This window comes from Podarcis pityusensis (assembly GCF_964106645.2).
Source record: "Podarcis pityusensis genome assembly, chromosome: 3".
Classification (NCBI taxonomy): domain Eukaryota; kingdom Metazoa; phylum Chordata; class Lepidosauria; order Squamata; family Lacertidae; genus Podarcis; species Podarcis pityusensis.
In genome coordinates this window covers 66,883,107-66,910,421 of record NC_138026.1, presented here as the reverse complement: position 1 = coordinate 66,910,421, position 27,315 = coordinate 66,883,107, and the positions used below count along the sequence as shown (strand labels likewise).

The window sequence follows — 27,315 nt, the reverse complement described above, 5'->3', positions numbered from 1 at the left end:
TAGTATTACGTTAATACAATTTCAAATATTGTTGAGATGTTCAAGTATTGTTGAAACAGATAATAGCAGGATAGGCTGAAGGGCTCTTAATACACCACAATTCCATAGGGGCACATAGAACATGGTACTGTGCACAGAATTCAGTTTTCAGGGAATTTCACGTTTGTTAGCCTCGCCCCCCCCCCCCCCCGCAAGTCTTCTGCTCTCTAAACTGTGATGATAGACATTGTCTGCTGGAAATTTGAGAAGCCAAAGTGAAATTTCCAGTAGGTTAAGTTGAAGCTGCCAGCTCATTGCATAGTTCCTTGCCCTGAAACAATAACTAGCAAAACCAGAATACAGGAAAAATTGTGCAAAAATATGCAAGTATTTTTAGTTTGCATCTTTGGGTCATATTGCAGAGTTGAGATTTTCTCGGCATGAATTTTGATTTTGATTTTAAATTGCAGAATACAGTCTACTGTGGCAACATGGTAGAAGGGATGAAAGTGGAAATCATGTTTATCTTTAGATTGTAATGTCTTTAAGATTTTTAAAGATTTTTAGACTTTTTTAAAGAAATACAGCTTTACAACACAGTGTGTTCAGAAGTAAGCCCCCCCCCTTTGACATCTACTCTGGTAAATATGCATAGGATGGCAGTCTTATTGGGCCTCTTAAAATCCAGTAAGTTCAAAGGGCTTTTCAGAAAGTACAGTAAGGCTGAAAGCGAAATAAAGCCCTTATGACTCACTTTTATCCACTAGAGGCCCTCAGCCAGGGGAAACGTGTTTGCTGTTACTCTGTGGCATCTTGTCTTCCATGAGCTTATACCAATTGCCGATGTGATATATTGCATACTAATATTACTGAGTGACTAACAGTAGTTTCTAGTGGTTTAAAATAATTCTTAATATTCAATATGCTAGATGTGCAGAAAAGTACGTTGTATCTTGGAAATATAAACAACTGCCTGATTTATTTCTGTGTAGGGCAATATATTGCTCGCCCTTAAAAGGGATTGGTCCTTTGGTTGTAGTCTGTGCGAGTACTCACAAAACATAGTTAAGTCAATAGTGGAAGAGGTGTTGTAGATCAGGGAAGCAAGCAGTGCAGTCATTTGTGATAGAGCCAAATTGTTCTTAGTATGTATGCAGTGATACTCCCACACCTTGACATCAATACATTCTAATTCTTCCATGTAGAATTTTCAAAATAGCTTCATCTGCATAAGAAGTAGGCATAATAGGCAAATGGCAAATGTACCAATTTTAATGCAATCAGCACATTAGAACAGTAATCGAGAAATGTAAATGTTAAGAAACTAGAAGAATGGAAGTAATGAAAATTGCTAGGTAAATAAAGTGACAACATTTCAGAAACCAAAAGTATTTTTGTACGCAAGACTGTACTTTGGATTTATTGAAGTAGATTTTACTTGTCTTTTCAGGCCATTTCTCACTTAGAAGAATATAATGAGATGCTAGAATTCATATTGAAATGGATTGAAAAAGCTAAAATCCTAACACATGGTAGCATTACATGGAATTCTGCCGCTCAGCTTCGTGATCAATTTTTGACTCATCAGGTGATTAGATTATAGCAAAAACATTTTTCAAATAATAGATGAAGGCACAAATTGTTGCACCAAAGATAGTTGCTACCTCTGAACTATGATACAATTGTGTTATCAAATGAAAATTATGAAGCCTGTGCTGTTTTCTGATATGTAATATCAGAATATATACATGATATATAATGCTGGAAGCCAGGTCTACACAAATATTATATATAAAAATAAGTTGAAGTAGCAGATCAAGCAACATGCATTCCTGCCCCACTGATGCACAAATGAAAATGCTTTTATTGTACTAAGTAATGCCGTTGGCATAAGAAAGTACCCTGCCTCCCATTTGTTGCCAGTAAGCATTTCTTTCTTTCTTTGGTTTTGACAGATTGACACAGAGGTTTATGTACTAATTGGGATTATTGTTATTGTTTTTGTACAAAGTGTATTTGGATGTCTCCAATCACATGCTGAGATGGAGTTTTTGTACCTTCAATATTGCATCAGAGGATGTCTATAATAGAATTGTGTAAGGCACACAAGGCCCTGTCCAGACTAATACAGTCTACTCCTGGCTCCATAAATTATTGGTGTTGATGAATAGTTCATCACTAGAGGAATGAGTGCTAAATTTTCCTGTCTCAGTCTAGCAACCCTATAGAAGTAAGACAACTACTTCATACTTCATGCTTCAAGTACTGCAGATAGTCATCATGTAATAAGTTTTCCATTAATTACATGGCTTAATAAAACTGCTGCTTAGTAGGTTCTCATAATTTACTACATAGTGTTAGAAATACCAGAAATTTTCAGCTGCCCACTTCATTTTGTTAAGATAGAGACTTGGTACAATAGTTCTCCATAGGTTATGGGGGGGGGTGTGAATGCTTCATCCACTGGGAACTCCATGTTGTTCTCTTACCTGGACAATTCTGGGGGAGTAATAGGCCTAGGAAGAGTTCCCTTTGGTATCTTTTCAGGGGAGTGGATAATGATAGACCATAAATGCAGTGGGGCAGCTGTCACGGTCCAGTTCACGGGCGATCGAAGTCCCAGCTGGGGACGACGGGACCGGGAGCAAGATGGCGGGGTGGGAGCAGGAACGGGAGTCCAGAAGCCAGGAGTCAGAAAGCCAAGAGTCCGAGGGTCAGAGAGCCAGGAGTCAAGAAGCCAAGGGTCCAAGGATCAAGAAGCAAGGAGTCAAACGCAGCAAGGCAGGGAACGTGTTGCTGTGGCAAAGAGCCGAAGGGAAAATACTGACCTTGTATCCCTTCCCAGCTCTTGCCATCAGGTGCTGTGAGTTACCAATCGGCCTCACCTGTATGGCCGCGCCTTGCCTCTTCAGAACAAACTTAGGAAGGCCCCAGTCCTGCAGACTCCTGACAGCACGCACACCTGACAGCAGCTGTATAAATGACAGTTTCTAGACACCTGCTTGATCTTCCCCAGTGGGTGCCTCCTGAATTCTGGCAGGAGTCAGAGAGGAGTTCTTAGATACCTATATCTCTTAGTAAAATCCTTGTGATGTCTTATGCCTTCATTCTGAGGTCTGAGGCAAGCCACTATTCAAACATATGATTGGGGGGGGGGGGGAGAATAACATTATGAAGTCTGAGTGCTGGCACAATATGGTTGAACGTAAACTTTAGCCTATCATTTTTTAATCATAATCTGAATATTGAAACAAATTCTGTCACTACTCCCACCTAGGCCATGCTTGAAGAATCTGGTGAGATCCACGGAGACCTTGAAGCCATGACAGAAAAGATAGACTATCTGGCAAGTGTGTATTCAACCAAAGGGATGTCTCAGCAAGTGTCAGAGCTTGGGCGGCAGACTGAGGAGTTGCAGCAAGTGATCAAACAGCGACTGCAGAATGTTCAGGATGCAGCCAAGGTATTCGGAGTGCCCTTCATATCTAGCTGACAGTTGCAGGTCTGTTTTATGACTGCACAAGGCTAATATAAAGCATCTTGTTGTGATTATTCCTTAGTAATGTTTGTTGTAATCTTACCGTATTGGCCCAAATATAAGCCACACTTTTTTTTTCCAAATTCCGATTGTGAAAAGTTAAAGTGTGGCTTATCTTCATGACCTTACGGTATTGCTGCTGAAACAGCTGCTCACAAGGGCCGTCAGGGATGTGGGACAACGGTGCCCGTCCCGGCCGTGTCTCCCAAGCCTCCCCCAAGCTGCTGGGGGGAAGGCTGCTGGCAAAGTAGCGTAGCTCCCCCCCCCCCCCCAGGAAGCAGCCAGGGAGCATGGGGTAATGATGCGCAGTCCGCCTGCCACTTCCAAGTCTCTTCCAACACTGGCTTGGGGAGGTAGTGCTGGGAAGCTGTATCAGGAGTATCAGGAGGCAGGTGCGTAGTGAGCTTGGAATTGAACGCCAGCACCGGCTTGGGGAGCTGGACACCAAGCGTTGGCTGCCCCCCGTTCAGGGCATTAGAGCCAGGAGGCGGGCCACACCCGTAAATAAGCCTTGACTTTTAAAGGTGCGGCTTATATTCGGGGCAATACGGTATATGCTTTATTCTAATCTTAACTTTTTGTGAGACACCCTGCTTAAACACATAAATATACTTAGGGGCCGAAATAAATAAATATACTGCATTTCTAGGGCACAATGCCCGGGACAGTTCTCCTATGCAAGCCACATTGAAGTGGATGGAAGGTTGTACAGGCGGCAACAGTTTCAAGTGTGTCCAATTGATGTGCGATTGCTGACATGCAGGTCCTTTGGGAATGGGGGAAGAGGGCACTTATGCATGTTCTGCTGAAGTGTGTGGGGGCCAGGAATGGAACCCAATGTGAAATGGTCGCCGCCTGTAGAAGATGAGGAACTATAATATGCCAGAGAATGCATATGATATGTATTCCATTTTCCAGAGGCTTGGAGATCACTTAAAATAACGCCACTGACTTATGTTTCTTAATACAAGTTTAATGTAGTTTGTGTTTTTCCTAGTTTTTCTGTAATTTTTTTCCCCAGGATATGAAGAAATTTGAAACTGAGGTAAAGGCTCTTCAAACAGCTTTAGAACAAGCCCAAGCAACTCTGACATCTTCAGAGATCAGCCGTTTGAGTCTGAAAGAACAACTTTCTCACAGACAGGTTAGACTGATTATAAGATAATTTTTGTGAAAGAAGAGCAGCAAAGTATTACTTTAGATGGAAATTTATTTACATCGACTGAAGTGACTAAGTTCTGTTTGGGGTCTACTTTGAGGTGGGATGGAAACCCATTTTATACACTCTACTTCTGTTTTTGTAGGTGTAGGAAATGTTAAATTACCGTATTTTTCGCTCTATAAGACGCACCAGACCACAAGACGCACCTAGTTTTTGGAGGAGGAAAACAAGAAAAAAAATATATTCTGAATCTCAGAAGCCAGAACAGCAAAAGGGATCGCTGCGCAGTGAAAGCAGCAATCCCTCTTGCTGTTCTGGCTTCTGGGATAGCTGTGCAGCCTGCATTCGCTCCATAAGACGCACACACATTTCCCCTTACTTTTTAGGAGCGGAAAAGTGAGTCTTATAGAGCAAAAAATATGGTATTTGAACAATAGTACTTGCAAAAAATGGTCCATTCAGAACATAGAAATTACTTGGCCTATGAATTTATCCTTCTCTAGCATCCACTGTTGGTGTCTTCCTAAGGACAAATCCTGTTTCATTGTTGATGGTACTGATTTTGTTATGGTGTTATAAAAACACAGACATTTGAGAAAGCGTGTTCTCATTAAAGAGAGAGCACGTGTTGCGGATGGGGCCAGACAAAACATCCTCAGTTGCCAGCCAGGCTGTTGCAAGGGAATTGAATTGATTGGTGACTGTTGTTACTGGGGTAAATTTGATGTTGCCAAGTAAGGGGTGGAGTCAGAGGTTATTTATACTGGGTCCACAGCTTGTTCCTTTCTCTTTCGCTGTGGACACCGGATCACCCGCCCACCCTCCCTTGTTTGGGCTTCGCTCTGACCTTGCTATTGCCTGTCATGGGGTCGTCCGCCTTGGTGCGGGGGCCTAGTAGGAATTTTTCCTTTTGGCTGATTAGTGTGTGCCAATTGGGTTTTGCCTACTACGTAGCAAATCGTCACAACTTGTAAGGTTGGCGGTTAGGCATTGGTTAAATTGGTTGGTGGAGGGGTATGGATTGGCTGTGCCTACCCCTCCAATGCTGCTGCGGAATGGGAATTCCGTTAAAGGAATTCTGGGGCTTACCATCCCCTTGTCCAAACCCCTGGAATCGGGTGCGGGCCGTGTAAGACCCCAAGGCGCAGGCAGGGAGGAACTGAAGGGTCTGTAACGCAGCCCCAGTTGCCCTGCTTGTTCCTCCACACTGACTTACGCTGGAATCCGGGAGTCAGTGCTATCCCCCAAGGCGGGGGGGATAGCTAGTCATAACCAATGCCTACGCAACCACTCACAATTTTGTATGATAATAAAAGTTGTGGCCAAAATTATGCCAAAAACCTTAAACAAAAATTATGTGTGATGTGTGAGTTATTGGGGTAGGGATGATTTGGGGGACCTCAGCACGCAAAACAGTGTTTCATGATACTTTGTATGTCCTCCAGTTGAACTGAAATCACCCACTGAATAGCTAAATATATTTGGTTGTTATATTTTAAAATATGACAAAACAATCAACCCCAAGAACTGATATGAATATAAATTGCTCAGATTCTTTTCCTACATAGCTCAGTCAAATCCAAAAGGTACGGTAATATGAAGTATTTTCAGCTATAGTTGGCAATTTTGTGCTGATGCTTTTAGTTGTTGTTATACACATCACGTCATATATAACTGATTTTTTAAAGTGTGAAAGTGTAGTAGAGAATGTTTTTCAACATGTCCTACCGATAAATCATTTAACACACATTTTGAGATTTTTGTTGAGCTCACTTTAGTAAAAGGCTATTGAGGTCAATGGAGACATGAGAGGTTGTGTTTTTTAATTGCACTCATGTTATTTCTAGCATCTGCTTTCTGAAATGGAGTCACTGAAGCCAAAGGTTCATGCAGTGCAGATCTGCCAGAGTGCTTTGCGGATTCCTGAAGAAGTGGTCACCATGCTACCAATATGTCACACTGCCCTCAGGCTGCAGGAGGATGCTAGCCATCTACAGCACACTGCTATTCAGCAGTACAACATAATGCAGGCAAGTATAAATTGAATGTGAGAAGAGGTGGTAATATCACAGTTTGGAGTAAATGTCATTTTTTCTTAAGAGCTTTCTTAACAACTTAAAGAAAAATATGTGTTTTGAATTTATAGAATCGCTGCTAGTTTAAGAACATTTACATACAGATATATACAGGCGGCCACCATTTTGTGCAGCGGTTCCATTCCTGGCCTCTAACACATGTCAGCTGAACACACATAAGTGTGCCCTGCCCCCATCACGCCCCCATTCTGCCCATAGCTGTCAACCTTCTCTTTTTTTGCGGGAAATTCCCTTATTCCAGCACTGTGTCCCGCTGCTTCCCGCTGCTATCCCGGATTGTTAGATATCCCGTAGACTGTCTCTGGGACAGGTGAGGCTGCTGATCCCTTATTTTCGAGGCTGCTGATCCCTTATTTTCAAATCTGAAAGTTGACAGCTATGATTCTGCCCTCTTCCCGGTCCAAAAGGACCCGCACATTGGCAATCGCATGTCATTTGGACGTGCCTAAAATGGTTGTTTCCTGTATTACTCAAAAGAAAGTATGCATTATCTCCCAGAAGTTACAAACTAAAAATACTGAACCACTCGTTTTTCACATGATAAACAACCTGGAATGAAATTTAGACCTCTGGTTTATCAGTGATCTGCATCCCTTCCCCCAGTAATTATGTTATAACCCTGCAACAAACATTTGGAACAAAATTAATTACTTTGTAAGTCAGATTTAAAGTGTGTAAGTTTAAAAAAAGTAATTAGTAGTAAAAATGTTAATGGCGTCTTACTTGCGCTACAAATATCTAGCTATTTATAGTCCTAAAGAGAATGATACACATGTACACAATAGGTGTTTTATTTTCTGGTGTGCTTTCACTGTATCCCCCCTGGCGCCGGCATTTTTCCTCTCTAGGAAGCAGTAGTACAGTATGAGCAATATGAACAAGAGATGAAACATTTACAGCAACTAATAGAGAGAGCTCATCGTGAGATCCAGGACAAGCCCATATCAACAAGCAACATTCAAGAATTGCAAGCCCAGATTTCATGCCATGAGGTAATGTGCCTAAGATTAATCTGTAACTCATTTGCACTTCCCGAAACTTTAATTTCCATTTCCTTTCCCATTTTCCAGAATATTACCGTATTTTTCGCCCTATAGGACGCACTTTTCCCCCTCCAAAAATGAAGGGGAAATGTGGGTGCGTCCTATGGGGCGAATACAGGCTTTCGCTGAAGCCTGGAGAGCGAGAGGCTCTCGCTCTCCAGGCTTCAGGAAGCTCTGCGCGACCCTCCGGAGCCCGGTGCGAAGCCGCAACGCCTCCGGAGGGTTGCACAGAGCTGCCTGCCCTCCCGGGGTCGGCGCAGCTCTGTGCGACCCTCCGGAGCCCGGCGCCAAGCCGTGCCGGCCTCCGGTAGGTCGCGCAGAGCTGCCTGCCCTCCCGGGGTCCGTTCTGGGGGAGGGGGAAGCTCGGGCTTCCCCCTCCCCCAGCCGCGCAAGCTGCCAGAGCGATGCTAAAGCTGTGCGCAGCTTCGGCATCGCTCTGGGACCCATTCTGGGGGAGGGGGAAGCTCGGGCTTCCCCCTCCCTCAGCCCCGCAAGCTGCCAGAGCGATGCTGAAACTGCGGGCAGCTTCTGCATTGCTCTGGGACCCGTTCTGGCTGTTCTGGGGCAGCTCGGGCTTCCCCCGCCCCAGCCCCGTGCCTGGGGGGGGGAATATATATTTTTTCTTTATTCCCCCCCCCAAAAAAACTAGGTGCGTCCTATAGGGCGGTGTGTCCTATGGGGCAAAAAATACGGTAACTCTTGCGGACATGCCAGACCCTGGCATTTTTGTCTCTTCTGACTCAGACTGGAGAGGAAGAAAAATATTTATCAACCCTCTTTTTTGCTGCTTCCTCTCTAGCACAGTAGCTATTTCCCATTGAAGAGTAGTCTACCAAAGGGGCTTTCCAATTCCTCCCACTCCCATTTTATATGGACACACTTCCAACTGTACAACTTATATATGCAACATTGGGAGGTATATCCCAGTGTCTGTAGGCAATAGCTGGCAGTCATTTTAAAATCTTAAGTGTCATTGCAGAGAAGCAAAACTGGACTTGGATGTGGCTTGTCCAAATATGCCATTGGACTTGGATGTGGCTGTTCATAGGTGTGAAGTATAAAGTTTAATTTTGCAAGATCTGAGTCTCTTGAATATGGTTTGTGTTGAACAATTAAGACACACTTATTTTTCTTAAATTTAATGAAGGACATGTCTTCAAGGTGAAAACAGATCCTCTCACCTTGTTCCAAAGTAAAAGTAAAAATAAAATCAAACACTTATATCACAGCTTTCGTGCATCAGAAACCTATGGTGGCTAGTAATGACATACCATTTAAACAGCAGCATAAGAATCAACATATAAACCTTCTCTTGTATGCTCCTCCCAAGCCACAGGGCTGGTCCACCAGTGAGGCAGTTGCCTTGGGGCAGCAGATGTGGCCTACAAGGAGCATACCAGTTGCCTCCTCTTGCTTCTCATCCTCTGCTGTGTGGCAACCCATCACTGCCCACTCCTTGCTGACCTTCCCCAACACCAGCAAATGTTAATCAGTAATAAATGAGTTAATTGGCTAAAAACCTCAAAGCAGAAATGGAATATACTTCCTGGTATCTGATTTCAGCTTTGGTGCCTGAACCCAGCTGTGCTATCCCATGCTTCATTATCACTTCATATGAGTCACATACCTCTGTCTATTCCTGTTTGGATCTTACTCCTATCAGCCACCCTTTGGCTTAATTCCATTGCTGATTTATTCATGCAAGAAGTGAATATGCAAAAACAAGGCAATAATCACCACATCCTGTTGGGAGGCAAAGATGCACAGGCTGTTAAGCATTCTGCATTGATTCCTTGTCTCACAGGTGGAAAAAAAGATCCATTAAAAACCTGAGTGACTGGTTTCATGATACTGGCTATCTCACTGTGAAATTACTCCAGCCCTTAGGCATTCATTCAGGTTAAGCTTTGCGGAGTTTCTCTTATACTTAATTCATTTGCTCTGAGCTGTCAGACTGTAAAAACATGTTTGGGACCGACGGCATGAGATCACTTTGTTCCAACTGAATACTTTTGAAAACAATCTAACAATCGTCCTGCTTTTTTTGAGGACTAAAAACTAAGCAAACATCATATGAAATAAGAAATACTCTTTCGAAAGGGAAAAAATAGTTAGGGTTGACCATGTGTCCTACTTTAAATAAGGCAGTCCTCTATTTTGAAGGTCTGTCAGAGGATAGTCCTCTGTTTTTCAGGTGTTCTCTGTTTGAGGTCTGTCCAGTCCACATCTGATTTAAAAATAATTTGGATCCAGAATACCTGCATGTTTGCATACCAGCTCATTCACTCAGATTAGTGAGGAGTTCTCTTAATTGTCCCTTGTGTTAACGAGATCTCAACTAGAAGGTAGGCATTTAATGTAAACAGTCGCATGCTGTGGACCTCTCTTCTAGCAGTGATGTGGCAGGTTCCTCGCTTTTGACTTCCAGGTGTCTCTTGAAAGCTGTTTAATTAGCCAACTATTTTAATGATTATATATATTGTGTTTCACTGTGTTTTGTGGTGTTGCACATTGCGCTGAAATTTTATGACATTGCATCATAGAAATGTTTTTATAAATAAATAAATAAATGTAATCTTAAAAGGGACGCGGGTGGCGCTGTGGGTTAAACAATAGAGCCTAGGCCTTGCCGATCAGAAGGTCGGTGATTTGAATCCCCACGATGGGGTGAGCTCCCGTTGCTCGGTCCCTGCTCCTGCCAACCTAGCAGTTCGAAAGCACATCAAAGTGCAAGTAGATAAATAGGTAACGCTCCGGCGGGAAGGTAAACGGCATTTCCATGCGCTGCTCTGGTTCGCCAGAAGCGGATTAATCATCCTGGCCACATGACCTGGAAGCTGTACGCCAGCTCCCTCGGCCAATAAAGCGAGATGAGCGCCGCAACCCCAGAGTCAGTCACGACTGGACCTAATGGTCAGGGGTCCCTTTACCTAATCATAAAAAGGAAGAGCATGTGCCTTAAAAGTAGTGATGGAAAGACACTGATGGCATTTAAAAACAAACAAACGAGTTTTAACAAGGAGAAGTGGCAGAGATGGGTACAACACAGAAGCTAACACCCAAAAGCTAATATAGCAGAGTCTTTCTAAATTCTTTCTTTTTTATATATATAAGATATTTATTAAGCTTTTCAAAATATTACAATATAGAAAAAGAAAAAAGAAAAATGCAAAATAAAAATAGTTAAAAACACTTCATTCTTTCCATTACTTATCCTTCATTTGCTTATTTCCCGGACCTCCTCACGCCTCCCTTTTTTGTATTCCAGTTCAGGTCTTTCTAAATTCTTTCTTGCTGTGGTCAAACTGTGTATCAAACTGCCGCTCACCCCGCAATGTCATCCCCTGTTTTCTCTATTCAAACACCTGCCATTGTTTAAAACAGCCACTTTCCCCCACTCAGTGATTCTCTATTGCTGCTTTAAACATCTGCTGTTTAAAATGGTCATGTTTTCCCTCTAAGTATTACTCCATCCTTTGTTTACTTTTGTGAATCACCTGATATCAAATATAGCACCAGGTAACCTGTTTTCTTTTGCCAACACAGTTTGAAATTGAACTGCACAGGCAAAGTCACAGATCTTTACAGGTGCTAACAATCAGCTGCCATCAGCACTTGCAAAAGCTCAGGGGTTTACAAGAGTCAGATATCAGCTACGGTAATTGTTGCCCCTTTCAAAGTGCTGTGCGTTTGCCCTCAGAAACCAGTGCTGTCCCCTCATACACATTTCTTACAAACCTGACTGGAAATATTTAGCTGATCTACCTGTAATGCCTTAGCTACGTTCTTGTGCCATGGTGATATACTTAATCTACAAAACTAGACTGAAACAGCAATCAATAGTGTGTATTCTTAAGTGTGTAATTTTGCTGCTGCAGAGAGGGTTCAACTAGAGCATTAGTACAGAATTAGCTAATTTATTCAGGAATACAATTTGGACCCAGTCCAAGCTGTGACTCTAAACAGGCAGTTAAAAGAAAATAAATACCTTGCAGAGTGATATTAAAATGCCAAGTGCAAGCTACTAGTTTATCACGGCTCCCAGCATTTTAGAACAAAGCAAGAAGAAAGCCACAGTGTTTGTTAATCCATGACAGCCTTGTGCATTAACTTCTCTGTTCATTGTATTCAGTCTGGTCAGAAATGAATGCTGCATGTTTTTTTAAACTTCCAAGTCATTGCATGACCTCATTTCCTTGGCATGCCTTATCTGGGGACTTTCAGCTTATTTTAGTATCTCACGCGGCAGACATGAGTATTTCCCCTCTTGTTTTCAGCAGGATTTAATGCAGAATTTGCTTATCCCCAGAAATGATAATGTGAGTTTACCAGACACCCCTTCTATCAGTGACAGGCAGGAAAGATTTTCCATGGTGCTTTTCCATTTCCACTGCATAGCTTTCTGTTCGGTGGTTTAGCTCTGCCTTTCTCTGTGTGTATGTAGCGCGATGCAGCCTGACATGTTTGTTTTCCACAATCAACATCCTGCTGTTCGGCCACTGCTGCTGCTGAGGTAGGGCTTCTGAAACACAGAGCTGTGATTTTATTGGTTGACCTTAGACAAGCAAGCCGGTCTTTCTCTAACGGAAGCAGAATTGCTGCTCCTTTTTACGGCCTCTACATGCTGCATATGATTCTCAAGGAAGAAAATGTTTCCTCAGGAGCTGGCACAGAAGATCAAAGGCTACCAGGAGCAAATAGCATCTCTGAATTCCAAGTGCAAGATGCTAACAATGAAAGCCAAGCACGCCACTATGCTTCTAACAGTAACAGAAGTGGAAGGACTTTCAGAAGGAATGGAGGAGCTGGATTCAGAAGAACTCCTCTCAGCACACTCAGCTCACCCCTCTGTGGTAATGGTAAGCAATAAATGTATAATTTGTCTGTTTCCTGAGGCCACTAGTCATGTACAATACTGGTTCTGACACTATTATGCAAAAGATTGCTACAGTCCATGTTGTTTCTTTGTTTTCATGAGATGTCTGGATGTTGCTGATTAGAATGCACTGGAGCTCAAATTTATGCAGCTGTGGTTATTCAGTTTTACAAACCAGCAATTACTGTTATCCTTGGGTGTGTATGAGTGTGGCTTTTGGCAATTCAGCTTTTTAAACATGGATAATTCCTCAGAACCACCAAATAAAATCTCATTTATAAAATAACAAAATATAGCTTCACTTTGTACTCCCAAGAGGTTATTATTATTACTATTTTCTGTTTTGTGCATTATCCTCCCTTGGTATACCTAAGTGAAGAACTGGGAGAGGGGGAAATTGAAATGATTATTTTGCATATGCATGGAACTTTTTATTTTTAAGTACACTGGATAGCAGTTGAAACATTGCTGGAATAAAGAATCCATAGGAGATGCTTTACTATTAAGTTACTATTAAGTTGTATGTGTTTATTGCTTTCAGTATCTTTACATGTGGATCTGCTTTTCTTCTGCAACATTCCTCAAATATATTTTATCTAGTAGAAAGGTACATGTTTCCCTAGCTGAATGTTCCCATATTTTCCAGTGATATCTCCTACAACTATGGTGTATGTGGATAAGGCTAAATGTGTTCGCAAAAATGCTATCACTCAAATACTCCAGAACTAGAGTAAATAAACTTTCATTCTTTGTCTACATTATTAATACTGTTTTAGTTGGTATGTATCAGATGCCAGGAAGGACAGGGCTTCTAGGTCTAATAGCTATTCAAAAGAGAGAACATTTTCTCATAGTAGGGTGAGGAAAACTGTGCCTGCCAAATAAAATTCTCACACACAATTATTAAAGGTACAGGGGCTCTTAAACTATGGCCTGTTGGAACTCTATGCATATGACTGCATTAAATAAAAATCATCCTTGTGGTGACTGAATGATCTTCTTGTCATTTGGGATTGCATTTCCCATGGCAGATGACTGCTGGTCGCTGTCACACACTTCTCTCACCTGTTACTGAGGAGTCTGGGGAAGAGGGAACCAACAGTGAGATTTCTTCTCCACCTGCCTGTCGCTCTCCTTCACCTGTGGCTAATACAGATGCTTCTGTTAACCAGGTATCGCCCCGTTGGCTTTCATTCAGTTGTGATGTCTGCAAATATGTGTGGTCCTCAGTGTGCAGTTTCTTATTTGTCCTGTCAGTTAACTTGGAAGTGTTTTCTCAGGGTAAAAGACATGAAGCTTTTGTTTTAATATTAATATTTTAAGTGAAACGACATGCTGTTCTTTAAAATGAATATAATAGATAAATGCGGTGCAGCATTAAAAATGCTAGCACATTTGAAATGCTAGGCAGGGTCAAGCATGGGTTCAGATTGGATGAGGGACCGCATGTTGAGATTCCTGCATTGCAGGGTGTTAAGGGAGCGGGTGGCACTGTGGTCTAAACCACTGAGCCTCTTGGCTTGCCGATCAGAAGGTCGGCATTTGAATCCCTGCTCCCGTTGCTCTGTCCCAGCTCCTGCCAACCTAGCAGTTCGAAAGCATGCCAGTGCAAGTAGATAAATAGGTACCGCTGTGACAAAAAGGTAAACGGCGTTTCTGTGCGCTCTGGCACTCGTCACGGTGTCCTGTTGCTCCAGTAGTGGTTTAGTCATGCTGGCCACATGACCCCATTGTCACATTTGACTGGACTTAACCGTAAGGGGGTCCTTTACCTTTACCCATTGGAGTGGGTTGGACTAGATGATCCTTGGGTTTCCTTCCAGCTCTACAATTCTCTGATACCAGAGATACGGATAAAAGAATGGGAGCATGCACAAGATTTTCAGCATTACAGAAGATCCTGACAAAACACAACTTTTATTGTCCCTTTATCTGTCTGCATGTTTCTTGCTACTAGGTAGTTACAAAGATCTTCCTTTGTTCTAATATTATTTCGTTATTGATGGTGACTTTTGTAAATGTGAATTAAATTGTTTTCATTCCATTGCTTTATTTTCAACATGAGCTCTCTTTTCAGTAATTACAGTGCATAGCTCTATCAAACTGACACTGTAGGTACCTTTGTTAATTAATGAGCATTCTGAAGCTGTTTGATATTTAATGGTATAATGCAATGAATAAAAATAGAGATGCAGGGTTAAAAAAACCCACACCTTGGTGTCAAGCTTATCCAATCAGATATTTTCTTCTCCCTGTTTCACTCCTTGATCTCAATGAAAAATAATGTGCTTTTCTCGCATATTCTCTCATAGATAGATTTCCTCACATATTATATGCATCATTACATACCGTAATTATTATATGGTTATTATATGCATTTTATGCATATCATAGTATGCAGTTATATACTGCAAGTTTCCTAAAATAACCAGCACATAAACAGATACACAGAATGCTGCATATACAGTAAAAATAATAATAATATAATAATTTATTATTTATACCCCACCCATCTGGCTGGGTTTCCCCAGCCACTCTGGGCGGCTGCCAACCAAATATTAAAAACACAATACAGCATTATATACATAGTTATGTATTATAACATAATATTGCAGAAGTAAGGTATAGCACAAGGCTTGACTCTTATGAGATATATATGTAATTAATTCTACTGGGGGGTGCCAGTATATAATTTGTTGGAGCTTTTCTTAGAAATAAAATGCTTGAGTTGTAAGCAAGTGCTCAATTCAACAGAAGGTTCAATTCGGGTGTAGCTTGATCAGGTCAGAACTACCATTTCCCATGGATAAATGCATTTCAAACCGATTCCTCCTTCACTAGTAAAGAATGGGAACGGAGCAAGAACAATTTATTCATTACCTAATTATTATAAGCTAGTAGCAAGTACTTCTTGTTCCAAACAAAAGAAAACGCACCACTATTGTGATTCAGCAAGGAAATTGATAGGTTAAAATAATAAGCAAAGCAAATGTAGGAAGTCACATAATGAGCCATTGACTTTGTAACGTTTAGTTGCATTGCAAGTGTAAAATACAAGAACCTCAGGAATATTATTTTTTTTGCAATGTATTTGGTAACATGGGAAATTAAGTAAGAAATATGCAATGGGCCAACCTAGAGTTTGAGTGAGTTAAAAATGCAAGTTTGTCAGATCAAAGTGGACAGTCACAGTAGCAATGAGTAAGTAGCAGCACCTTTGTCTTTTTATTTTGCCTAAAGGTGAGAGTTGTAGTGGGGGTGTAATGGTTGATCCACACAGCACTCTTACCTTCCTAGAAGCACAATCGAGGAAGGAGGCTCTGCAGCCACTTGCTGCCTATATTGGTTGCTAGATGGAGGGACCATCATTAGAAGGATTCATTATAAGACTAACAATGTATATTAAAGCTCACAGAGCTATGGCTTGTGAGCAGAGCTATGGGTGTTTTCTTAGGAAATTTACTTAAGAACAAAAGATAAAAACAACAATACATACAAATAATGATTGTAGAAGATAAGCCATAAATTTAAGATGTGCAGAGCAACAACAGTAAACAAGAATAAACTGACATTTTCAAGAGTGTGTTATGTCTTTTGAAACTGCTGTATTGTGCTTCATGCTCGTAGGACATTGCTTATTACCAAGCCTTATCTGCTGAACAGTTGCAGACAGAAGCTTCAAAGATTCAGCCCAGCCCCTCATCCACTCAGGAATCCTCTGAGCCAGGGTTAGAGTCTGCCACTAGTGCCAAGCTGGATGATTTACAGCGTTCTTGGGAAACACTGAAGAATGTGGTAAGTCTCTTGGTGCAAGGAGGAAAAGGAGAGATGTTACTATAATTTTGTGTGTGGTTGATTGTGTCAGAGTGGGTTGTTTGCAAATATATGCATGACAAAAGAGAGAGAGAGAGAACCAACTGGTGTGGTGGCATTTTAGCTGTAAGGAAGATTCTGTGCAGAAAGTTGGAAGGTTTTGAATAAGTTCATCAAGTATACCAAAGCCTCTGAAGGCACACATTTTTAAGTAGTGAGGCCAGATATAATTGGCTTCCATTATTGAAGCTCTGACTTCAGATAATTTAACAATGTGGCTGCTAGATTTCCACCTCGGACTGGGTATTCTGATAATATCACAACTGTGCTGTGCCAACTGCAGTGGCTCTCAGGGTACTTGAAGGACTACCTGTCTTCAGGTGAGTACCTTTTTATGAGGTGAGGTAGGCAATTACCAAACAGAGCTGCCCTGGTGGTGGTGTCCCAATAGCAGAATGCTCTCCTTAGAGAGGTTTGCTTGCCATCCAACTGTTATTTTTCAGCACCAGAATTTTCCAAAGGCTTGTAGATCTCGTTTACTGCTGTAGACTGCTTATATAATCCTGTGACTTTTAAGTTTATTGTGAGTAGTATTCAGTGAATGTGACCTGCCAGCACAAGGATTTCCACTTGCACAGTGGTACTTGCCCTCTCTCCATCTCCACATGGACCCCTAAATCTGTTTTAGGCATTGCCTCAGCACTGAGGAGCAGATTTAGAGATTTTGTGGGGTGTGCTCAAGAAGAGGAGGAGGAAAGTTCTGTTGTTCAAGAACTTGGGATGCACCAGCTGGATACCACCCCATGTTTCATTCTTGTAAACTGCCCCAGGAAAATGATTGAAGGGCAGTATAAAAACAGTATAATCAACAATTGACTCCCTCTTAGCTCCCGCATAGGCTTTTTCAGTGCAGACATCCATGCCAGCACATGGAGATAATGCCCATAACATGTTGAATGGCAGCAGTGTGGACTCAACTGCTTATCCCAGGAATCATGTGCTGTACTCTTTATGCAAATTCATGTGTAAAACACAAACACATTTGTGCAAAGCTTTGTATCACTATGTCCACAGCAGCCAAACTGCATCAGAGATCATACGAAGCTCCAGCTACAGTGGTACCTTGGTTTACTAACTTAATCCATTCCGGAAGTCCATTCTTAAACCAAAGCATTCTTAAACCAAGGTGTGCTTTCCCATAGCAGTGGGGGGCTCAATTTACAAATGGAACACACTCAACAGGAAGCGAAACATGTTCTTGTTCCAAGGCAAAGTTCACAAACCAAAACACCTACTTCCAGGTTTGCAGCATTCTTAATCCAAGTTGTTAATAAACTAAGCTGTTCTTAAACCATGGTACCAGTGTATAAGGAAATTATAGCATAAGGATGTGATTTGTAATTATAATAGATAAAATTTTAGACATAATTCACTGTTCTATGGGCAAACATTTCTATTTCTTCGACTCTCTCAGTCTCCTGCATCCCAGCTACCCAATTCATCAGATCCCTGTGAGAGGGGGCAGGGTGGGGGCTGCTGAAAGGAAGAGAGGGCAGGAAAATTATCTTCCGCTCCCTGCTTCCATGGGTGTTTCTAACTTATTATGTATAACTTTGCTTCCCTCCCTTTTTGGGTTTTTATGATGTTCTGTATATTATGTTCCTTATATTGTGTATTTTTGTTCTCATGTGGTATATCAATGCCAGTTTCTTTTACTTTATTGAATAAAGAAGTGTTTGTTGGGTTTTTTAAAGAGTTGAATATCTAGTCACGGTTTACTTTACTTGTAGATTAGTGAAAAGCAACGTACCCTCTATGAGGCCCTTGAACGCCAGCAGAAGTACCAAGACTCCCTCCAGTCTACATCCACAAAAATGGAAGCCATTGAGGTGAAATTAAATGAAAGCCTGGGGATTGGGAAGAGTCCAGAGAGCCAAATGGCTGAACATCAGGTAAAAATAAATGAATGGCAAGATAAATTGTTCGCTTCTTGTTCACTTACAGGTCTATAGTCTTAAAATCCAAATTCCTGACACAGTTGTACTGTCTGCCGTGAAAATATGTTGAAACTCTGTATTTTCTAGTTGTGTGATAATGTTTCCCACTCACTCACCCAATTTTATCCTGTGATTTTTTTGAAAACAACAACAACTAGGCTTTGATGGATGAGATCCTAATGCTTCAGGATGAAATTAGTGAGCTACAAACTTCATTAGCAGACGAGCTGGTGTCTGAACCACTAGATACAGATGCTGCCGACCAGTTGGCTCTACAATCTACGCTTACAGTCTTAGCAGAGAGGATGGCCACCATTAAGATGAAAGCTTCGGGGAAACGGCAGCTGCTTGAGGTACAAAGATACTGAAAGGAAGTTTTCATCCTAACAAATTTCAATCAGTAGGACCTTCCATGGGCTTTCAAGTATTTCTAAGTGTCCCTACATTTCGTTTGCTGTTGTAACATGTTTATCACTTGACGAGGGCTACAGAACTTGCATGTTACCTCACGTGGCACCAGTGCTTTTCAGTAGAGCCTATTCATGCATTCAGCTGCATATCACTGAGTGCTGTTTAAACACATAGTAGGAACTTTATTTATGTGCATGCCTGCATGAACTAATCCAACATATTACCTTACCTTGTGTGGATCTGTAAGATGAACAAAATAGGTAAGATTCCTTCTGCACTGTTCTTTGAGTCTCTGGCCATGTTTCCACTGTTTGATTATCCTTTCACACTAAGCTGCCTTCCACATTTCTTATTTATTCCCTCAGTCATTTCTTAAATTATTCCTTTAATTTCCATTTTTTTATGTTAAGCTGCTCAGCACACATCACCGTGTTAAGAAAAAATGTAGTCAAATTCTTAGTTCACCATTACCTGAACTCACCTTAAATGAGTACATATGATAATTTGCTGTAGAGTTATATAGCGTGCTTCCTTTCTCCTCTCAGCAAGCCACTTTCTGTTATAAAATTCTTACACCACTATTCACATATATTAGGTTTCTAAGAATCAAAAATTGTCCCTCGACAAATTAGGATACAGTGCAGGCTTCCCCTGAAGAAAGGGAATGAGGTGATGATTTTAGCTGATCTGCCCCCTTTCCCCAGTGCCACCTCAAACACTGTTTACGAAGGTCCCCCAACCCTCTGCAGAAACTTTTCAGGGGCTTGAGGAGAAAAGAACTGGAAAACTCTGCCATCTGCCCCTTTCCATCCTTGTTCAATGTGATTAACACTACCTTGTCCAGTGTTTAAGTATAGTTTCCAGTCTATGCAGCTCCTTGGTGACCTTGCTGGTATTATTTAACCATTGCTCCCCTAGTTGGTTTAGCTGAGTTTCTAATTCTGAACAGGTGACGGAGAACAGTAGTCTTTTCCCATCATCCAGTATTTGGTAAAGCTTGGGCTGGTATTCAGTAAGGCTAGATTTCAGATGCTGTCATGGCAATGAGAGAAAAGAGGCATCATCAACAACATCTTTTCCCAGCAGGTCCCACAGTGGGTTATGACAATTAAAAATCAAAACAGAAAACAATTGAAACAGATTGTAATCACAGGAATAGGGTAGGCTCTGAAAACACACATCTGAAGCGTCAAAGGCCAAAGCACAGAGGTGCACCTTCAGCATTCACACGAAAACTGTATAGTGAAGAAGCCACTTGCACCACTGTGGGAAGGCAATTTCACAACTTAGGGGCTACCACAGGAAATGCCTTCTCCTAGGTCACCCCCACCCACAAAATTCTGAGACAGATGGAACTACCAAGAGGACCCCCTCCACTCCATGTTGATCTTCCCAGCCTCTTCCTCTTCAAATTCATTATTCATCTGCCCCTTTCCTTGAACTTGAGCAGCACTCCATTGAGTTCAAGTGTTGATCCAGCCCATCTATTTTTGTTCCTTTGAACTCAAAAGAATTGCAAATAATGGCCACATCTAATTACTAGGAGAAACTCAATGAGCAACTAGAAGAACAGCGGCAAGAGCAAGCTCTGCAAAGATATCGCACTGAAGCGGATGAACTTGACCACTGGCTCCTGAATACAAAAGCTACACTGGACACCTCATCGGTCACTGTTGAGGAACCCATGGATATGGATTCCCAGCTGGTTGACTGTCAGGTGAAATATGTCTAAATATTATTTCTGATGCACTTATAGGGCTTTCTTGTGTGTTTTTTAATTAGGACTCCTCACATGCATAGTACTTATACTCATGTGCTGAGCAGTGCATTGAAAATTTGTTTTTTTTTGCATTTACACTGCATGTAGCACCTGCACATCTCTCGAAACTTTTCCACATCTGGAAGGTGGAATGAGCAGTGTCTAAACCAAGTGTTGGTTAAATAGACAGATGACATTCAGAACTAGTTTGTGTGGCTTGCAAATTAGACACGGTCCTAATGTTTTAATCACTGGAACTTTTGAATAGAAAATTTTGTGCTTTGGGCCTACTTTTTCAAATAGAGCAAATAAGTGTTCCCTATTCATTTTTAAAGAAATCAACAAATAATATTACTCGGTTATCCAAGCAGTATGCAGAAATAAAAGTGTTCCTGAATTTTCAAAGCTTTTAAAGGTCATAACAGACTCATGTCTCATGCTTATTTGTTTAAATGAGATCACACTCAAGGACTGAGTTGCTCATTTCAGACATAGCACTAAACTATGAGTTGTTTGTTTGTTTGTTTGTTTGTTTGTTTGTTTGTTTGTTTATAACAAAATTTGCTTACTGCTTAATTGTAGTAAAACTTCTAAGTGGGTTAATTCATTATTTGGGGACCTGTGGCTCTCAAAATGTTGTTGGACTACAACTCCCACCATTCCTGATCACTGGCTTCCGTGGCTGGTGGGAACTGGATTCAATAGCATCTGGAAGGCCACAGATATCCCATTTCTTCCCTAAATGATGGTCTAGTGTTACATGAGTGAATAGAAGTGAGCTTTGAACTCCCATGCTCCCTCTCCTTTCTCCTTCTCTACTTTAGCTACAGGAAAGATTGGAAATTTTGTTTTAAGCGTATCTCCTTTTTTGTTTACGTTTTTAACTGCTTTTTTCTGTTTTTATGATGATGATTTTGTAGAAGGCAATTAATAAATTATTACAATCACCTTAAATTTTAAACAAACTGGAGTTAATCTCTGACTGTGTTTTCATAGAATGCTAAACCATGGAACAAACTTGAGCAAAACTTTCAATTCATGTGCTCCCCTTTCAGAACCCTGGCTTGTTGTTAGGTATATATCACAGATTGTGATTTAAACAAGTGAACATGAGATATGAGTCCGTTAGGAACTTAATGAAATTAGGTAGCAACATGCTTATATTCTTTAATGCCCCCTAAAACTGTTTTTGATTCATGTGTTTGATCCTATCTAAAACTCCACAGTTTTAGAGAAGCCAGGCTACCATATGCACCTCAAATCTGAGGTAATATCAACACTACCACAGACACAGAAGCCTAGTGAGAATGACAATTTTGATAATAAAGATTTTAAAAATGGGAATTAAATAGATTGGTCTGCCATTTTAAAACAATCCTTAAATTTCTACGTTTCCTCCTTCTGACTTAATTGTCATTAGATTAAATGGCTGAGGGCAATTAAATCAAAGTCTTTAAACTTGTCAGAATATCGTCCCAGTTTTGGTATGCTGTGGAAGTACTTACCTGCATTTCAAAATAAACATGCCAGAGATTTGTCACTAGAGAGAGATAAGTCTCTTTCTAGACTAAAGAAGATTATGTGGAGGATCTTAGGGCCATTCATGCACCAATCAGAAAGATCCACAGTAAGCAGAGAAGCTTATCAATGCAATCAGAGCAATGAGAGGAGGGAAGGGAGATGAGCACAGAAAAAGGGATCTCCCTGCATGCAACAGGCAGAAGTGGCAAAATGAGGAGAAGAGAGCAACCATAATCTGCTAATTGCCATTAACTTGGGGTCATAGGTTCTGACATATTGATGCAGTAAAAAACTAGAAGAGCATTTAAGCATCTAAATATCACTGAAATGCAATCAAATGTCTGTGATATGAAAAAGTCTTTGCTTTCAGACAATGCAGACTCTTGTGTTTTGGATGTTTCTTGCATGTAAAAATAAAAGTCAGAGCTTTGGGAAATGCAGAATATTGGAAGCACATTTGTGAAGGCTCTGTGGAAAACTCTGTGGAGCAACAATGCAAATCTGCCTTGCTCTTAGCTTGGATGAGGATGAGGTAGGCCCCTGCGGATGCTGCAAGATGTATGAATTTGCCTCCTTGTTTCTGCTGCTTCAGAACATGCTTGTGGAAATTGAGCAGAAGGTAGTGGCTTTGTCTGAGCTGTCTGTACATAACGAAAACCTTCTCATGGAAGGAAAAGCTCATACCAAGGACGAGGCAGAGCAGCTGGCAATAAAGCTCCGAACCCTAAAGGGAAGCCTTTTGGAGTTGCAGAGAGTCCTCCATGACAAGCAGATCATCATCCAAGTAAGGAGCTCTTCCTAATTGGCTTTAAGGGGGAGGGTTTGGGTTTGCAGTTTTTCCTTCTGTGGGTTGGGGGAAATTTGAAAAAGAAGAGGCTGTCATTATTATACACCTAGCAGTAATTAAATTCCAGTCAGTTAGAACTGACCCGTCAAGTTACAGTTTAATTTCCTTATTATCACCTTTACGGAGAGCTAAATTTATTAAAGCCTGCTCCCTGTCTTTGTCTTCTTCTTTGTCATTGTTCAATTAGAAATTGCTTGAATTGGAGCCTATATTTGTTTGTGTTCAGAGATTGGGATTTGTAGCCTTGTCTGTCCCTTGCCCTGTGTCCCCAAATCACTTTTTAAAATGTTGCAAGTTTAGTTATTAATTTAGATCAGTTCATTCAGTTATCTCCTAGATAGGAGAAAGAGGCAAGTGCTTTTAAAAAACAACAATTGTGCACCATCATTTTGCGTATGACACCTGTAAGCAGAAGACTATTTCCAGTAGCAAAGTTATTTCACTGGGTTAAGGTGCATGCGTTTATTTTAAAGTTCTATGCCTTTATTTCTTGATAACTCTGGCTGTAATTCCCCCAAAAGAATCCTTTACTCACATGCACCAACATACATGTATGCATCCACATTTTTTCCTGGCAGCGTTTTCTCACATTAGGGTATATTTAATGCTGCATTGGCTTCATGTGATGTGGAAGCAGCAGTGAGCCTTGGGGATGGGGTAGAGTGGAGGCAATTCCTATGCTTGACCAGAACTTACCCTGTAGCTCTTTGGATCAGGACCCTAATATTCAGCTAAAATATTTTTTAGGCTAACTTAGTGTATTAAGAACCACACACAAGTTTTTAAAGTATTATTATCTACCTCTGAGATTCAGTTTTCCTGCTGTACGTATCCATACAACATTCTCTGGAGCAATATTTGAAGATGGTGAAGCCAACTTTTTCTTATATGAAATTGCTGAAAGAGCAGCTCGTTCATAGCCTTTAGTAAACCACAGAAAGGGACAACTTCCTCCCTGATCCATTTGAATGTTATCTCCCTACTTGATGTCATAACAAACCAAAACCTCTTTGTAAGCATGTGATTCCCTACTTACGTATAATTCTTCTTTGCATGTTAAGGGCATAAGGAATTCTCTGGGGATTAGTGACCAGAGACTTGAGCAGTACTTGAGAAATGGCAAACCCATCTGATCACTAATCCTGAAGCAGGATAGCGTACCTGTGTCATTAATCTCATGGCAGATGAAACTGAAAATTAAAATGTATGGGAGCTTTTTCTTAACCCCAAAACTGTTCTACATTATGGTGCGGCAAACACATGTTGCCTGGAATATTGACCTTGAAGAGGTCAAGCAGTAGCTTTTCTGTAATCTGCAGCTATACATAGCTCTGAAGAATAGTAAAGGGAAAATGTGCTGAAGAGAGTGACACAAATCAAATTGGAATCTAAATGGCACAAAGTGGACACTTAACATCAGCAGTATTCGGAAACCAGTTAGTGAACATTTAAGTTTCTCAGATCGCAGTTGAGATGCTGTTCAGATGGAAGGCCACATAAGCTTTCCTTACAGTACCAGAATCACGTTAAAGCAGGACTTAAATTTGAACCTGAATGATCTCTCGAAGAAGTAGGAGACTCCAAATCCAGTCCAGAAATTGACAATCCTATCTCCCTAAATTCATATTCCGCTTGTATTCCTCCTCCCACCCTCTTATTCATTCATTCATTCATTCATTCATTTAAAGCAGGGTACTATACAGGAAAAGGAGGAGTGTGAGCCAGATCTAGCCACTTCTCAAAGCCCCAGTGTCCAAGAATGGCTGCTTCAGGCACGGACAACCCGTTCACAACAGCAGCAGAGCAGCCTGCAGAGACAAAAAGTGAGTGTGCTTGGTTACTACAAATCCTAAACCTGTCTAAATGCAGTGAACCATTCATTTGAATTGTGTATACTTCACATTTGCAGATGTCCACATTCTGTGTGTGGATGTGGGGGGGGGGGGGGCTAGCAGGAGAGCTGTGCAACTTTGGGAGCAGGGCCAGCAGTACAGCCCCACTTCCCATTAATAGCACAACACCCCTTCATGAAGGGAACTGTGACCCCTTGTGGTCTTTGGGAGTCGTGTTCACTAGCTGCTCTCATCACATGCACTTTGACCCTTCTGTGATTGTTTAAGTGATGAGTAAACTATGTTTCAGCTCAATTTAAGGATAGCCCTTTGTCTGTGGAGGAATGAAGATGCAAGGAAGCATTATAACTATGGCCAGTCTTATCTGAAATCTTGGTTATTTTCATTTTCCTTTATGCCTAAAATGCATTCTAGCAGTTGTACTGTATTTAGTATTCCTAAATAGTAAACAGGATGCTGTTCAGCCAATTATGCTTGATTCTTTTTAGGAGCTAGAGCAAGAGCTAGCAGAGCAGAAGAACCTACTTCGCTCCGTGGCAAGTCGTGGAGAGGAAATTCTAACACAGCAATCTACTTCAGAAAACTCTCATCTTAGGTGTGGCTTGATGCATTTTATTCTTGTTCAATAGCTTTGTATTGATTGATCATGCCAGTGTGTGCTCATACCTTCGTGTGTTATTTGTGTTTTATTGTAAATGAAATCTGAAAAACAGGCTTTGTTAGAAAGAGACACACTAACTCATAATGCACGACTTGCCGATTTCTTATGAAAGGTACCTAAAGTTTATTCTTACACTTAATATAAATTTAATATTTGTTATATCTAATTTTTAAAACTTTGGAAGGGTTACATTTGTAAAGAATTAAATGCTTCCTTAATTCAGTGCCTCAAAAATCATACCCTTGGACTACTGCAATGCGCTCTACGTGGGGCTACCTTTGAAGGTGACCCGGAAACTACAACTAATCCAGAATGCAGCAGCCAGACTGGTGACTGGGAACAGCCGCCGAGACCATATAACACCGGTCTTGAAAGACCTACATTGGCTCCCAGTACGTTTCCGAGCACAATTCAAAGTGTTGGTGCTGACCTTTAAAGCCCTAAACGGCCTCGGTCCAGTATACCTGAAGGAGCGTCTCCACCTCCATCGTTCTACCCGGACACTGAGGTCCAGCACCGAGGGCCTTCTGGCGGTTCCCTCACTGCGAGAAGCCAAGTTACAGGGAACCAGGCAGAGGGCCTTCTCGGTAGTGGCGCCCTCCCTGTGGAACGCCCTCCCACCAGATGTCAAAGAGAACAACAACTACCAGACTTTTAGAAGACATCTGAAGGCAGCCCTGTTTAGGGAAGCTTTTAATGTTTGATGTATCATAGTATTTTAATATTCTTTTGGAAGCCGCCCAGAGTGGCTGGGGAAACCCAGCCAGATGGGCGGGGTATAAATAATAAATTATTATTATTATTATTATTATTACCCATCAATCTGAAATGTTACTGATTTTAGAAGTGACGAGGCTTCCTAGTTTTAGTGCATAAATACTATGAGTACTTCAGATTTCTATGAAATCCTTAATACAGCCCAATTAAAGTGTTCTAGAAGTGTAGGAGACTGCCACCAGCATCACAGCCAGGCAGGACTTCATACACAGTCACTGGGTGCAAGTCACCTCCACTTGCATCCACTTTTAACTTGCATAATCTCAGTGGTTTACATTAACTTTCATGACTGATCCTTCATATCAGGTGTGAACAGTATTTTGATGAGGAGAGTATACATAAGTACAGTAGAGTAACAGTCATTCCAGAAATATTGCTGTTTCAGTATTGCTAATTCATATTTGTCTTTTCCATCAACAGGAAGCCTGATGTATTAACAGAGGAACTAGGTTTAGAGGGAGAAAAACCGTCAGCTGAAGACCAAATGAAAATGAAGTGGGAAAGCCTCCATCAAGAATTCAGCATTAAGCACAGGCTGCTGCAGAATGCTCTGGAACAAGAACAAGAGCAGCCGGTAGGTTTTCTTTCAAAACTGTTGTTTTCAGCACTTTTTACAGAAAAAAGAAAATGGTAAAATCTACAACCCAGTAATGTCTTTTTCTCAGAATGTAAAATGGAAAAAGGAACAGTTTAAATCAAAGCCCTACTAACTGAATAAGGAGAATAAAATCATTATTTTCATTTACATTTTTGTCACATCTGAAAATTATAATCATTACCTTTTCCTTCCTTCACAGCTCTACAGCAGGCCAAACCGACTTATATCTGGCATGCCAATGTACAAACAAGAAGGGCAGTCTCAAGATAAACCATCAGCTGCATCTTTATTGGTTGGTTTGAATGAGGCTTTTGAAGACGCTTCTTCCCAGGTACGATATTTGATTATGTTCACTTTTTTTGTAAAGTGCAATATATATTACTA

General features: G+C 41.2%; 1 protein-coding gene across 2 annotated transcripts in view; it reads left to right on the top strand.

Moving 5' to 3' along the window:
• Positions 1-27,315, top strand: part of SYNE1 (spectrin repeat containing nuclear envelope protein 1) — a 281,513-nt gene that overhangs the window by 168,170 nt on the left and 86,028 nt on the right. Inside the window, exons 87-102 of one of the 2 annotated variants that reach the window (XM_080998321.1) lie at positions 1,430-1,567; positions 3,257-3,442; positions 4,539-4,661; positions 6,527-6,709; positions 7,624-7,767; positions 12,480-12,677; positions 13,726-13,866; positions 16,322-16,489; positions 18,298-18,459; positions 18,663-18,857; positions 20,459-20,632; positions 22,788-22,979; positions 24,734-24,865; positions 25,384-25,490; positions 26,754-26,907; positions 27,131-27,262. In XM_080998321.1, coding sequence (XP_080854447.1) covers positions 1,430-1,567; positions 3,257-3,442; positions 4,539-4,661; positions 6,527-6,709; positions 7,624-7,767; positions 12,480-12,677; positions 13,726-13,866; positions 16,322-16,489; positions 18,298-18,459; positions 18,663-18,857; positions 20,459-20,632; positions 22,788-22,979; positions 24,734-24,865; positions 25,384-25,490; positions 26,754-26,907; positions 27,131-27,262 — 2,529 coding nt within the window. Of the gene's footprint in view, positions 1-1,429; positions 1,568-3,256; positions 3,443-4,538; positions 4,662-6,526; positions 6,710-7,623; positions 7,768-12,479; positions 12,678-13,725; positions 13,867-16,321; positions 16,490-18,297; positions 18,460-18,662; positions 18,858-20,458; positions 20,633-22,787; positions 22,980-24,730; positions 24,866-25,383; positions 25,491-26,753; positions 26,908-27,130; positions 27,263-27,315 lie in introns of both variants that reach the window. The other variant, XM_080998318.1, reaches the window with a different exon arrangement.